The 15,374-nt window shown below is 36.7% G+C and overlaps 2 protein-coding genes across 3 annotated transcripts; both read right to left on the bottom strand.

The window, feature by feature from the left end:
• Nucleotides 1-2,517: 2,517 nt before the first annotated feature.
• LOC122318481 (protein odr-4 homolog) lies at nt 2,518-8,381 on the bottom strand. The gene is made up of 11 exons (XM_043135861.1): nt 8,113-8,381; nt 7,793-8,008; nt 7,553-7,648; nt 6,993-7,081; nt 6,760-6,888; nt 5,919-6,039; nt 5,100-5,184; nt 4,889-4,998; nt 4,059-4,210; nt 3,602-3,698; nt 2,518-3,011 (listed from the first exon to the last, which is right to left on the bottom strand). The coding sequence occupies exons 1-11, from the start codon at nt 8,191-8,193 to the stop codon at nt 2,715-2,717; spliced, it is 1,473 nt and encodes a 490-aa protein (XP_042991795.1). The 5' UTR covers nt 8,194-8,381; the 3' UTR covers nt 2,518-2,714.
• A 122-nt stretch (nt 8,382-8,503) lies between these two features.
• LOC122318480 (probable beta-D-xylosidase 6) lies at nt 8,504-13,063 on the bottom strand. Of its 2 annotated transcripts, none has more exons than XM_043135859.1 (6): nt 12,087-13,063; nt 11,498-11,664; nt 11,304-11,401; nt 10,207-10,557; nt 9,693-10,106; nt 8,504-9,606 (listed from the first exon to the last, which is right to left on the bottom strand). In XM_043135859.1, exons 1-6 carry the CDS (start codon nt 12,819-12,821, stop codon nt 9,008-9,010), a joined length of 2,364 nt encoding a protein of 787 aa, XP_042991793.1. In that variant the 5' UTR covers nt 12,822-13,063; the 3' UTR covers nt 8,504-9,007. The 2 variants fall into 2 exon arrangements, with proteins under 2 accessions (XP_042991793.1, XP_042991794.1); XM_043135860.1 differs by having other exon boundaries at nt 11,984-12,209.
• Nucleotides 13,064-15,374: the final 2,311 nt, after the last annotated feature.

Below are 15,374 nucleotides of genomic sequence, written 5' to 3'. Positions count from 1 at the left end.
GCCGATGTTCCCTTCCTAATTAATGGATTAAAAGAGGGATATCATATAATAGGTACGTGCCTATAGCTAACCAACGCCCCCATGGCCTGTTTTGGCTCCTAATCATCAGTCTTTTAGTAAAATATATATAAAGGAATAATATATATATAGCATATCACTACACGAAAATTATTTAGTTGTGACCAGTTATTTTCTATAAAAATGATTATTTTTTTTCATAAATTGAATTTATTTTGATCGCAAATAATCATTCTCATCGCATATAATCTGTCATAAATGATCATTTTTCTTATAGTGGTGTATTTGGAGCGGCTTGAACGTGAAGCAGAGTGATGATCATGAGGAATGAGAGCACAAGTATGTAAGGTTAAATATTTCTGTGTAGAGCATTATTATAGCTGTGAATTAAGTCGTGCATGTGAATGACCCTTAAGAAGATTATTATAATGTGCTGCATGCATGCATGCTGCGATCGAGCTGTAAATACTAAATATATATAAGAAAGAAAATTCCTAACACGTGGGATTGAATCTAGGTAGCTAGTTATAAGCTACTGACCTAGCTTGTGCATGAATGTCAAAGGAGCTGCATACATCATGCATGATTCATGAATGAATGCATATCTACCTTTATCGATCCTTTTACATTGAGAAGTAGATGGAGTTAGCTAGCTAGCTGTTTGCGTGAACCAAGGAGGAAAAAGGTCCCCTTTTTCTTACTTAAAAATAACACAGATTAATCATGAACGAACTCGATCGGTTTTTTAAACTTATCCCCGTAAAAAAATAGGCACTACAAGAAAAATGAGTTTTTATTATTAAAATTTTATAATTAAGACTACTTCCGACGAGTACATACTCGTTGAGAATAGTCATTTAGTCGATAAAATCCGTATTCCTTGTAGTAAGGGAAATTATAATTAGGTCTACAAGTTTTTTTAAATTAATTGTTTGATGCAAACAGCTGAATGCTGCATATACATATGTCCGGAAATTAAGAAAATGATCTGGAAAATGCATGTTTTCCATGGATTATAAAGGCCGGCCGGGGTGTGACTCCAGTGCTCATGAGGATCAGAGAGATGCGCACAGCATTGATGGATCATGATTAGCTAGCCTAGATATAATAATCGGCCTCTATGATGATTAGCATAATTAGGAGGCCGATCGAAGAGATCAGAAATTATGAGAAGGTAATTAGGAAAGACAAACGACATGACTGCAGCTGGGCCACGAACGATCGATCGAGAATCACAGGCTATATATATATATATAATGAGAAAACTGCGGTGGGGTTCCTCCTACCCTCCCGACACACATGCATACACAGCGCACGGTTTCTCAAAACCGGTTTCCTACATGCAGCTTAGCAGCCCACAATATCCGGTACGAGGTTTTATGGTTGTCTTCATCAAAACCACTCCTCTCTCTCTCTCTCTCTCTCTCTCTCTCTCTAAATTACTTGTGGTCTGCATACTTTAAATTACTTGTGGTCTGCATACTTTTGTTTGCTAGCTAGCATGCACCCTCAAATACTAGAGGTCGGGTACGTACAGTGAATGCGCATGCAGTACTAGCGCTTATTGGCTGGTGAAGGGTGAACTCATTGTAAATTTTTTTGATATATATATATATATATATAAGGTCAGCTTTTGGACGAGAGATCAAAGGGCCCCCTTTCACGATGAATCTATGATCATCTCGTGTATTAATATTGCATGATTTTTCCCTAATGTTCAACGCAATGCATGCATGCATGCATCCAATCACTAATTAATATTAGCTAGCATATATGCATGCATACGGCATTGCTAATAGCCTAGCTAATATATGTGTATTATTTATATAATAAGCACCCGTATCTTGGGAACGAACGATATATAATATTGTGTGCACTAAGATTTCATCTAGATCGAGCTAGCTAGCAAACAACAGCCCGATAATTTGTTTGTTCATGTCTCAGTACTTCGATGATCAATGCATGCATCAAATGTCAAAAGTTTCCACTCAAGTTAGGTAGGGGAGCTGCTTGCTTTAAGAAAAACAAAACATATAGCGAATATTAAGGCTTGGGATCCAAATTTAATGGTTGGTAGGCATATTATATAGGTACTACTGCATGATATTTGAAATTAATCAGGCGGCCAGCCAATGGTAATGTACGTGTTCATGATTAATTGTGCCAACCTAACTAATATAATTTGTGGACATAAATTTGCTGCGTGTATGTATATATGACTATATAAGTTTCTGAGCATCCATTCCCAGATAAAGTAGTTAAGAAACACTCATCATGATTAGCTATCTGTTGAAAAATTAACAAGAGGTTAACAGCAGTAGTGTCTATAGTTCGGTAGAAGCCTAGATATAGATTTATATATATATATATATATATATATATATATATATTTATATATATAGATCTTATCTTGCAAATAGAGATGATCAATATCCATATATATATATATATATATAGAATTTCGGAAGATCTGACGAAGAAAAAATGCCTGGATCGAAATTGTCAAATCAACTACATCAATGAAAATTTGCTTAATTTTTTTAATTTCTATTATTACATTCTTGCTAGCTTCTTTTTGTTTTTTGGTACTGTATATGAGCCATATCTAATAACCAAATGTATGATCCGCAATCTGTGGGGCTACAAAAACTAAACTGCATTTGATATCACCTCAAATTCATCAACTTGACTGACTATCATCTTGATCTCCTAACAACATACAGCACAAATCCCACCAAGATAGAGAGGAGAAGGAAGAAAATAGCAGCCCTGACGTTGACATTATCCGACTTTGTAGATTCTTTTCTATTTTCCTCTCTAGCGTGACCTCCACTTTTCTCCAAGGGAAGGCTAGATACTGAATGAAATGGGTTTGCCACATCCCAGAAGGACTTGGTGACCAGAGATGGGGCTTCTATTTCAGGTTCCAAAATCGTTGAGGCATCGGCTGGTGCTTCCATGGACAGCAACTCGACACAATGATCTTTTAGAACCTAGGTGAGAATATAGCAGGAGTAATTAGAACAAATATGATAATTCTATTCTTTGATGCAGGGAGCTTTTGTTGTCAGAAAATGGAAAGTCCATTTTGGAAGAAGGCCCTATTGTTTTTGAGATCATTAAAAGTCGTCAATTTTGTTGATCAATACTAAAAATTTGGTGTGCTATATGCACATGATTAAGAGGTAAACTATACCAGTCATTTGAGTTATTGAAAAATATCATGCAGGATGGTCCAGATCATGCACACCCCACGAACAGATCCAAGGAAAGAACTCCATTATTCATGAAAGATGAGTGCTATAGCTATAAAAAGATTACACAAAAGTAATTTCATAAACTAACGTGACTTCATGTGATACGTTAGATCTATTTTTCAATAAAAGTAACTTTGTGGCTAAAGTATTTCTCTTCATGAAATACACGTCCATTTAGTCTTCTATCATTCAACAGAACACCCCCGCCCACCTTCTTCTTCTTCTTCTTTTTTTAATTTTTAATTTTAATTTTTATAATTTCAATGGGATATGACATAAGTAGATACATCAGTAGATATTTTACTTATCATGTCAGATGTGCACACCTCAAGAGTCTCAGATGGCTGTAGGTAGTCACATATGTAGGTGCCTGCCAACCAAGGAACAAATACCCTTCGAGGAAATGGAAGACTGCATTCTTTTCTGTCCTCAACAATATAATAAAAAATTGCAGTCATTGTTTGGATTGAGTTCCATCAAACATGAAAAAAATATATAAATCAAGAATGATGCCCTAAATACGATGATTCAACTTTCAAACTCTTGCTTCACAAAAGATAGATTAACCCAATAAAAACAAACTGGTGGTAGGAAAGGTGGGTGTTGCAGTGAACAACTGATCATTGCAGTAGCAAAAATATCAGTCCAATAATGCCAACATGTCTCACAAAAACTGATGGGAATGACAACCACAGAACATAGAAGCACCAACGATGAACATAATTTTCTAGCAATATATCCTCATAAACAAAGCAAATACATATGAATATATAAGTAACACACCTTAATAAATGCAGGACAAGCTGGGAAACAGGTTTATCAGTTGATGTCCCATCACTTGCTTCTGGGCTAATATCATTTTTTGGCCATACATCTCCATATGCATCATCACAAATAATGTCTAATCGACTTTGTAGACTCGTGATGATGTCCCCCTACACACAAAAAAGCAAGTGAAAATTGCACAGGACAGCAACCAACAGCCACAAGCAATTCATAAGACTAGCAAAAACTACAAATTTCACCAGCGGGAAAATTCAAAAAGTAAAAGAACAAAACGAACAAAAAAAGCAATTTACAATTCATAGGAAACAAAAAAGCAGATGATGAAAAGCAACCGACATTGTACTTTGAGAAACTTGCAGCAACCATATGACTTGTAAAGATGGTTTAAAGAAAATGCCGAAATGTATACATGCTTATCCACTTCTTGTCAGTGATCAGCCACCACACACACATGCACACAGTATCACCATATGCAAATATTACAGTTCAAAAGTAAACGCAAATTTTTTACAGGTATAAAAAGTAGATGCAACTTCCATATTTTAAGACAATTGTAATCCAGCATGTAGAAGAAATAAATAAAGATGTGTTGACAAGAGAAAACCCTGTTTAAAATCGAAAGCATACGAAAAAGGCACACTCATTCAGTGGCAGACACCATTTACCGTAGTCATAATGTTAAGCATTTTATACTTCTAGATACAATTAAAATTTCAAAGGGATGCCCTTTAATACTACCGGAAAAAAGTACAACCCTTTATTACTAAAGTAAAAACAGATTATACTTGTAAAATAAGTTATAGAACCCGAACTTGATTATTGAATACCTTTATATCAGAGACAGCTTGTGAAATTGCTTCTTTTGAGTTCAAGTATGCAAAAGCATGCACAGATCCACTGAAGACAAGAACACCCAGAGCATCTTTTCTGCTGCATGCTTTACAACATTTTAAAAAAAATGAAATAAAAGAGTTATAATGCACAACAATGGAACCATTACAAAGAATAACCTTATCAATAACTTAAAAAACAGCAAACCTTCTGTGTATGTATCTTTCATGAATGGTAAAAGCAATTCAACTTCATGTACTCCATCTAATGTGCAAGGTTCATCATTAAGGACCTGGGATATGGAAGAACCCCACACACACACACAACAAAAAATACATAAAAATCTGATGATAAAGGAATCCACGAATAACACGAGTTCATTGAAAAACTTGGGAAATTATAAAAAAGTACAAAAAGAGCTATATTGTAGTTTTATTTTTTATATCTTCCATTGAACTATCTAATATATCTCACCTTTTAAATGACTGGACAATGTGTTGACAGCTTATTTTTAATATATCATGACAAAGCCTTCCAAAGACAATTGGGGGGAGCAACTTCATCTACTAACACGAATGCTTGATTTTTAAGCAAAGGGGATTTAATGATTTTATAGGAAAAAAAATTGCACTTGATCTTATCTATCAACTAGCGGAAGCTCTACCCACCCTAATATATTTTGAGGAAAAAATAAAAATAAAAATAAAAATAATCGGAGTCAACTTATAAATGACTTTCCATAATACCATTCCAATTTTATAGATATTAACTACCATGCAGTAGCACAATTCTATGAACCAGCCAAGAAGGATCAAGTTCTCCAAACTGTGTTACTTATGCAACTGATGAAATGCTAATCCATTGTATCACAGAGATGTCCACATACTGAAGCATGTGCGAGTGTATAAATAGACGAGCAAACAAACGAAGACATATATTTTTACTTATCAAAAAAATAAATAGACAAGCAAACAAACAAAGACAGATATTTATAATAAAAATATGGTATATCATAGTTTGTCTTACCAAATTACCATCAATCACTGCCTTGGCATCTTTTAGCTCTTTAGCATGATGAGAAATTCCTTGACGAAGAATATCACTCAATGTTTGTAAATTTGATGCACTTTCATGACATACAAGCAATCTGGGAAAACAGAGCTTTACTCAATTTTTTTTTTTTTGATAAGTAAAATAGAGCTTTACTCATGAGAGATAAATAAGACATATGGGTCCTACTACGAATCAGGTCAAAGTTTTCAGGATAATTACTGACCACCAAAATACCATTGAAAATTTACGACTGAACTATGTTGTGAAACTATGATTGCCTGATATTGTAGAACAAAAGATGCTTATATGACCAGCTAATGCAGTCAGCATAGCTTACACGCAGAAAGAACTTGGTTCAACTTCAACATTCATGTCAACCGACAACCACAACTTATATACAGTGGACTTGATTGAAATGTTTTGAAAGTTCGTAGAGTAGATGATAAAATGTCCAAGATGGGTTATAATCGCACCTTGGCTAGATATTGACTTAATTTGGGTCCATTTATCAGTTCATGACTGACTTTAATATTGACACGTTCTTTCCTCATTATTGTCTTTGCAAAGATGATATTACATCTCATTTTAGAGTACATGACCAGTTCACATTGAGGAAATAATAAAAAGAAACTGTCTGAAAATTAAATTACAGTGAGAGAGAAGATTTTAACTAGACATACCATAATGATACATGAATATACAAAAACCAAACACTGATCGCCAAGAGTTATGAAAGACCATATTGAGAATCAAATAAGAAAGATCATTCACTAATAACTAAAATATAGAAGATTGAAGACAATGCAAATGTTACCTCAGGTTAAAATTATAGGTGCACTTGAAAGTCTGTAGGGAAGTTAAGACCCTTCCCATTTTGAAATCACAGGGTTGTAGGCTGCTTGATGTGGTATTTGATGTCCATGTGCAACTTCGACACGTCCACCTACACAAATCAATCATTTTGTTAGCATGAAAACCATTTAAGAAATGAATTACTTGTGCAATTAGAAAGAGAAATGGATATACTAAGTTAGATATGTTAAATACCTAATTGGACTGTAAGAAATATGAATGAGCAGTCTTTCCTCCCGATCTGTCTGCAGTAGGGGTGTTGCTTCTGCAACTCCCTTTATACTCTGCATGAGCTCTTTAGTTAAGTGTTATTAAGCTAGGAAGCATCCATATGGATGCAGGACACAAACACGGTAAGATATAGATATGGAGATGAGACAATCTGTGAAAAACTAGAATACCATATGATCAGAACCTATATTTATTAATTACAATGTTACATACATTATATGTACACACCTATTATAAATCTTCTACTTAAAAGACCAGTAGCAAGAATTAAATGAAAGTGCAACAAGCATCTAGAGCTAAGAAAAAAACAAAGGCTTCCAAATATTTAGGCAACAGCATGATAATTATCTAGTTTATATGTTAACCCGTTTTGATTGTACACCTTTGCAGGCATGCTATGCCACGATCATCAGTATAACAAGACCACAGCTACACTAATAAAGATGGATCGACAAATCCACACGTTATAACTAAATCTTGATGAATGAGAAGAAGAAAAGGAAGAAAAAAAAAAAAAAAGTTACCTGAGAAAGCATTATGGTTGAATTCTTAAAAACATCGTTGGTGACCCATATATAGATGCCAACCACCTTCATTCCACCTACTAGCATTCTAGCCACCTAAGAAACGATATTAAGCGCTAAAGCAAGGCTCACAAAAATCCTATCGATTAACCAAACGGTAAAAAATAAATTCAAACCTTTAAGGCAACGTTACATAGTTCAGATTTAAATAAGACTAGACAAATGGTTCAAATGTTGGACCTGACGAGCATGTTCGGCGACCCAATCGTCATCAATGACCAAAGAGGGAGAATCGGCGGCCTGGGACTTGGGTTTGGATCCCTTTTTCTTCTCGTCCTTGACGGTCTCGAGCAAGGAACACGCGGGCTCTCCGGCGTCGTTCGGTGGGGTTGGAACCAAATCGAATACGAAACCTCGTTCTAAAGGCGAGCTGATCTTGCCTATTACCAGCCCCGCCTGATATAAACAAAACCCTAATTCTCAGATTTATCTATTCCAACAATCCGATACATCCATACAAACATTCATATATACAATTACAGAGAGAATAGAGAGAGTGCCTGAACGGGGAAACGGGATTGGCTGAGACGATCCTCGATCGATTTGAGCTGGGTTTCTTCTCCAACCACAGCTTTCACCATGTTGACAGACTGAATTTCTGTTCGTAGGCTCAATGGGCTCTGGAGAGAAAAGCCGTCATAACTCTCACTCTACTGAAAGACTTCAAGACCGAACCGACACTCTTGGCGGTTGAGTTTTAACAAAAATAAGAAATTCATGGGCTTGGAAGCTCCCCAGAAAATAATCAGCCAATTTGATTTTTTTTTTATAGGTAGTCTCAGTGAACTAAATTAAAGTTGCAAACTTTTTTTTTTATTAATGCTAAATAAATGAGAATTATTTTTTATTCTAAATTATATTATTTTTAATAATACTCGTTGATATGACATATTTTAGATAAAAACATCACTAAATATAATTAGAGATGACAAAATCTCTAATTAAAAATGTCGTTAGAAAGAAGTTGAATCATCCAACAAAAATAATGCCGGTTGCAACAAGAAGTTAGAAATGAACCCTCCAACTTTCGTATAGTTCCTAGAACAAAGCAAATTGATCACAATTCACAACACAAGCATAACAACCAAGCTCAATTTGTGAAACCAAGGCTGCAGTGTACACTGGGAAAATTGGGGAAAAGATATGCAAGGATTCTGCTTGAACCGCTCTAATGATTACAGTATTCTTTCTCCATCTTCTTGTCAGCAGTTAAAGAGGATGCGCAAGGAACATTCGATAGAAGAAAGCTGATGCACCAGCACAGATTCATCTACTCAGAACTGAAAGCAATTCCACAGAAAAGCATGTCCGGATCTTAAGCCGTGTGAAGGCTCATCCCAATAGATGGTAACCGCAAGTCGTCTGACCGGCTGAAAAAGAGTTTTGAGTCCCCTGTTACAGTTCAATAGATATCGAATGCTCCAACCCTTCCAACATAAGAAGGTAAGTTCCCAAAGGTAATATCTTTAGTCCATGTTCATTTACAATACTAAAATGCTTGCATGGGTCAATTCCCATGCTCACTTGGACAGCACTCGAAGATTTTGTGTGCACGCGGGTAAATCCAATTAAAGTTTTGTGTGGGGCTCCCCTAATTGGAGCGGATGCTCGACCAAATAAGATTATCACGTGGCTGCCATCCATATCCCCATGGTTGAAGACTGCAATCGGCACTTCAAATTTTACATGATTGCAGGATGTTATCTCATCAACTGGCATATATTCGATCCCATCTAATGTCTGGCTGGTCAATCTTTTACTAGGACTGGCCTTGTTGGTATCAGTCGATAAAACTACTTTGTCCGGCACCAATATGAATTTATAGCTGTAATTGGAATAACTCAATCCATATCCAAATTCATATACCACTTCTCCAGTATAGAACCGATAAGTTCGTCCTGGATAGCCTCGTGAAGGGTCAGGTCGCAAGCTCATGTCATTCATTGGCACGCTGATAAATGATTCAGGATACCAAGTGATTGAAAGACGTCCACCTGCTTTTTGCAAACATTGGTCAATAAATCTTTTTATGGCAAAAATAAGTGAATATTAACATTAAGATGCCATTCAAGTGACAAACCTGGATTGAACTCTCCAAAGATGGTATCTGCAACCGCTTGCCCACCAGCCTCACCGGGGTATCCTATCCAGAGAATGCTTCCAATTCGTGGGTTTACTTTGGCAAATGATATATCAATTGGTCCACCACCAAGTAGAATCAAAATGATAGGCTTTTCACTTGCAGTAGAAACTGCAGAGATGAGATCCATCTGTCTACCAGGAAGGAGAAGGCTCGCCCTGTCACGCCCTTCATCTTCTTGGGACAGATCAAGCCCAGCAACCACAACTACTGCATCAGCTTCTCTGGAAATTCGAACAGCTTCTGCAAACCCCTTACTGGAATCGCATCGCGTGTCACCGCAACCACTAGCATAATTAGTTTTGATGTAGTGTTGTAGTCCCTCGAAAATGCTTGTTGGATTACACGGCACACCTATGCATTATGATTATGAAACCCATTAAAAATTGATTTTAAACTTTAAGAGAACAAAAAAAAAAAAAACTAAGAGACAAGCTATCTTTTTCAGAGAAACCTGTGTAGTCACCACCCAATTGGCTGGAACTATTTGCTGAAGGCCCAATAATGGCCAAGGAGGTGACAGCCATTCGATTTAATGGCAATAAATTATTCTCATTCTTTAAAAGCACAATTCCCTGCCTTGCAGCATCTAGTGCCAAGTTCCGGTGTTCCAGAGTACATACATCTTCTCTTCCCAAATTCCCATAGTTACCCTTAGCAGGGTCTCCATTGAAAAGGCCAAGAAGAAGTTGAACTGAAAACAAATTTGAAACAGCTCGGTTTATGTCCTCCTCCTGAATCTTCCCTTGCCCAAGTGCCAACTGGGTATATTGTGACAAATACGTGCCACAATTTATATCCATTCCTGGTTTCAAAATATTTTTAGAAACTTTTGGCGTGAAGACTGAAGTATCAGAGAGACAAAACATTCCTTGCTTGTGAATAAAAATATGGGGATGTTTGACACCATCGAACATGCCTTAGATTAAACATCTGGATATGGTCACAAAACCTTTCTATCTACCTAGGGGCCTCCTCCCTCATTCAGTGATAAACCTAAAGACTAGTTTCCTCAAGGAATATGTGCTTTTTATTGATGTCAGAAGCAAATATTCAATGGCTAATTTTTCGTGATGAAGGCTCACAAGAGGTGCTTGCCCCTAACATCAAGGCTAGCCTCAAAACATTGTCATCTCTTACATTGGCCAACCCAGTTACTTCAAACTCTTTGCAAGCATATGCCCAAGTAGAACTTATTTTTAAAGGTTTTCTTTTTTCAATTTCCCAACCCCGAAAGAAAGAAAGATATATAAAGGTCTCAGTTCTTTTAAGTAGCACCAAATTTTTAACCTTTTCAAGTGCAAAAGCAAAATCGTTTTTGCGTTTATATACAAACACATACAAATGCGTGTAAAATATATAAATTTTCAGCAACCACTCATTTTACCAGAGTCAATTCTTGAAAATGAAGATATTTGGGGTTGTAAGTCATGATCATGCCTCTAGAATCTTAGCACAGTGATCCTTAACAAGCATCAAATTTCAAATGCATACCCATTGTGCATTTGTTTTTCCTATAATCTAATCACACCATTTACACGAAAACCTGACCTGCTTTAATGACATTAGCAACTGCATCTTCAGGAGATTTCACATATTTATGATCTTCATAAATTACAGCAACAGCATCACAGTCTGAGGTGATGTATCTGAAATTTCCATAAAAAGTTTGTTACACAACGCTCACATCACTAATTCATTAAGATGGCAACTTTGAAACACAAGCTTGTGATGTTAGTGCATACCCTTTGAAGCCCCATTCCTTTCGAGCTCTCTGCAGGAGATCATGATGTGCACACGAAGGCATTCCATTGACTTCATTATATGAACACATCAAACAAGTGGCTCTGCCTTCTTCAATGCAGCTCTGAAATGGTGGCTGATATGTATCCGCCATATCCTGCTTAGAGACCTGGAAAATAGCAAAAGCCACCACAGGACAAAGAAAAGGAAACCAAATCATATCCTCCACTTCATTACCACAAAAAGGCTTTCAGTGTATTTATATATTCAGGACTTTCTGTTTTTACTAAATTCAACATCAAGAAGAACTGTGTTCGCGCTGCCAGATGTGGCTGCATATGATCAAGATTGGCTTCAATTAAAAGAACTTCAATAGAATGAGATCGATAACACTAATTATATCCTGATTCTTACTACAGGAAGACCATAAAAGGCTACAATAGAAAACCCAGTATGCTATTTTGAACAAGAACTCAATAGTTACCTACAAAGAACCCACGATTTTGTGCTGGAAGCGGAAACTCGCATAGGTTTTTGAGTTTTTCCAACAGCAATCCAGGTGACATGAAAAAAATGGAACCTCTTCCTTACCATGGCATTGAAGCTAAAACTACTGAAATTCCCCCAATTCTCCAAATCATAAGCAGTATAATGCTTGCAACAAGCAGATGCCATGAACCCACCATCCACACCACCCAGATCCTCCCCCTGCAATCCCTTCACATATTCAACGGCATAAGCACTCGCCACCATCGGATCCTCGCCCGGCGTCTCTTGCCCTCTTCCCCATCTGGGGTCCCTGAATATATTAATGTTCGGTGCCCAAAAAGTCAACCCAGACTGACCCTCATTGTGCATGGCCCTCCCTTCAACCCCAGCAGCCCGCCCAACCAAAAACCACAAACTTCTATTAAAAGAAGCAGCTGAAAGCAAAACCTGAGGGAAAGCTGTCGCGGCTCTAACTGGGCCACTGAAAGAGACACCAGGGCCCTTTGAAGCTATGCCATGGAGGGACTCAGACCACCACTCATAAGCAGCTAGGCCGAGCCTGGGTATGGCAGAGGCGTTATTGGATAGGAGTTGGACCTTTTCTTGTAGAGTCAAGAGGGCTACGAGGGATTGAACTCTGATTTCGATGGGGAGGGAGGTGTTGCAGAAGGGGTAAGAGTGGTGCGGTGGGGCACAGGAAAACTTGGGATTTGAGGATTGTGGGAGGGTCGTGGATGTTATTGGGAAGATAGAGATTGGGTAAAAGATAGTGAGGAGCTTGAGGAGTAGGAGTGTAAAAATGATGGCTTTCCACTTCCATTGCCATATTTGGAGCATTGTGCAGCCGCTGAAACTTGCTTATACTGCCCTTGGAAGTTTGGGAACCGACTTTCTGCGATGGCTTTGCTCAAGATCCTGGTTGTTATATTTCGACTCTCGTTTGACTTCACGGAAGAACAGGAACTCGCAAGTCCGACGTGGGAGAGACAGACGTCACGTGGAATCTAGCCGCGCTCTATACGGTGCAACACTAAAATAGGAAAGTCACCCCTGGCAGTTCTCGCCGGAGCTACCGCTGCAAATTTTTTTTTTTTTTTTTAAACTTTGTAATTAAAAAAGTGTTTTATATTAATATTGTGAACTTTTTTAAAAGAATATTTAAAAATATTTTTAAAATACATATAAAATTAACATTAAAATATACATTAAAATTAACTAATAATAGGCTAATAGCTGTTAGCAAGAGCCAGAAGCTGTGGCTCTAGTGCCTCCCAATATAAAAGAGAAATGCTTGGATTTCCAAATTCGAGATTCTAAAAGTTTACAAAATGTTTTTTTTTATTAATTTAGTGATTAAGTAAATTTTTTAAGTGGTGTTGTAATTTTTTTAAAAAAATATTTAAGAATATAAAAATACGAATAAAAAATTACAACAAAAATATTATATTGAATGAATAATCTTCGATGACTCTAGCATCACTTAATATGAATGGATATAATTTTTATCAAATTATTTCAAAATCCACGGTAGAATTGCTAGGATGCTATCACGGATTCACGCGTGCATTATCTCCCCCCACAAATATGGTATGATCCAATTTTAATAAATAAATTATGTGAAAAATGCTATTTGGTTACTCAATCTTACCTAGGCCTGCACATTGGTATGCCCAAGCACATTTTTGGGCCAACCTGACTTGGCTTGCACTCGAGGACAAAGAAAGATGACCCGACCCGTTAAGTTTGAATCGGGTAAAAATTATCGGTGTCTTCTTCTTATTCTTCACGTGAGTATTGTACTTTTTATCATTTTAAAAGCCTTTACGCAGAAAGTACTTTTTTCTTTTTGCTGCATAAAAAAATATACATCTAAGTTTCTAACGTCAACCAGAAAAGTGAAGACTCAGCCTCACTTTTTTTTTTTTTTACCGCAAAAATTGCTATTCAATGGTCTAAATAAGAGATAAATTGAACAGGCTACACGACATAAAATGCATAAAAAGCTTTGAACTTTCTCTCTCTAATCGAGAAATTCTAAAAAAAATACAATGGCAAAATCTCCGAAATAAGAATCGTGTACGCTAAAATTAGAGCAACCAAACCATTATTTGGGGAAGTAAGCTACTTCAATTTTCTACCTCGATGACCTTGGTTCCAAATCCTTGAAATCCTCTTGAGGAGCCTCTGTAACAGTGACTAGTGAATAAAACTCTTCCTTTGCATCTTCTTCGTCATTTCTCTTCCGAGCAATGCAGACACAAACTCTCCTTGGCACACTTCGAATCCCGCGGCTTCAGATATACTTGTTAAGCTTAACATCCACCCTAACATCCGTAATCCCCCTGACCTTTGGGGAAAACTTTTTGATTTCCTTTATGGCCTTCGGAGCATTCTTTTTAAAAGTGCATCCAAATAGACTAATAACTATAAAACTCGTTCATCCAAAAAAAGAAGGAAAGAACAAAAAAGGTTGAATGACTTAAATTTCATCAACCCATAAATGGATGCTCTGTTTTGGGAGACGAAATGCATAATGCAATCCTCTTCTGGGTTGGTGATCTGCAGGGGGATCACACTATCGCTGCTGAGTGCCTTGTGAGAGAGAGAGAGAGAGAGAAAGAGAGAACGAAAGAGAGATTATGTTTTTTCTTTTGCTGAATAAGGGAGCGGGTCCACACTATCGCTGTTGAGTGCCTTGTGAGAGAGAGAGAGAGAGAAAGAGAGAGCGAAAGAGAGATTATGTTTTTTCTTTTGCTGAATAAGGGAGCGGGTCATCGGGTTGATGGAGTTTTTGCCCGCTAAACATAATGCATTGACCCGCTTCTTATTTTAACCTGACTTTATTAGGTTGTTCGGAACGGGTCAATCGAATGGGTCAGGTTTTGACATTTCCTACACGGGCCTAATCTTACCGTTCAAAATTATGGTTAGAATATTTTTTTATTTAATAATTAAAAAGTTGATTATTAGTAAAATTATATATTTTTATTTTTTTAACAATTAAAAATATTATATAAAATAAATAAAAGAAAAAAATATTTATACTAACGGGCCGGCAAGCGAGCATTACTCTATGTTAGTATTGTCAAAATTTATCTTTTGCATAGATTTATAAATAATTTTTTAATTATCAAAAAAGAGAATCGAAATCAAAATAAAACTAAATTGATAGGATGACATGTCACCAATTGACAATCTTTAAGTTTAATTGAATAGCAGAGCCTCTCTTCTCATTTTAATATTAAAATTAATGACGTGGGATTTGACATACTTGGCGGTACGCACGTTGTAAATTCGCAGTAAAGATATCATTTCTTCTAAAAAGGGCAAAACAACGTACGATTTACTATTTATTATGTAAATAAATTCAGAGACAGGACGGGAGGCCCC

Source organism: Carya illinoinensis, chromosome 8, assembly GCF_018687715.1.
Source record: "Carya illinoinensis cultivar Pawnee chromosome 8, C.illinoinensisPawnee_v1, whole genome shotgun sequence".
NCBI classification, from domain to species: Eukaryota; Viridiplantae; Streptophyta; class Magnoliopsida; order Fagales; family Juglandaceae; genus Carya; species Carya illinoinensis.
This window is presented reverse-complemented; position numbering and strand designations above follow the sequence as displayed.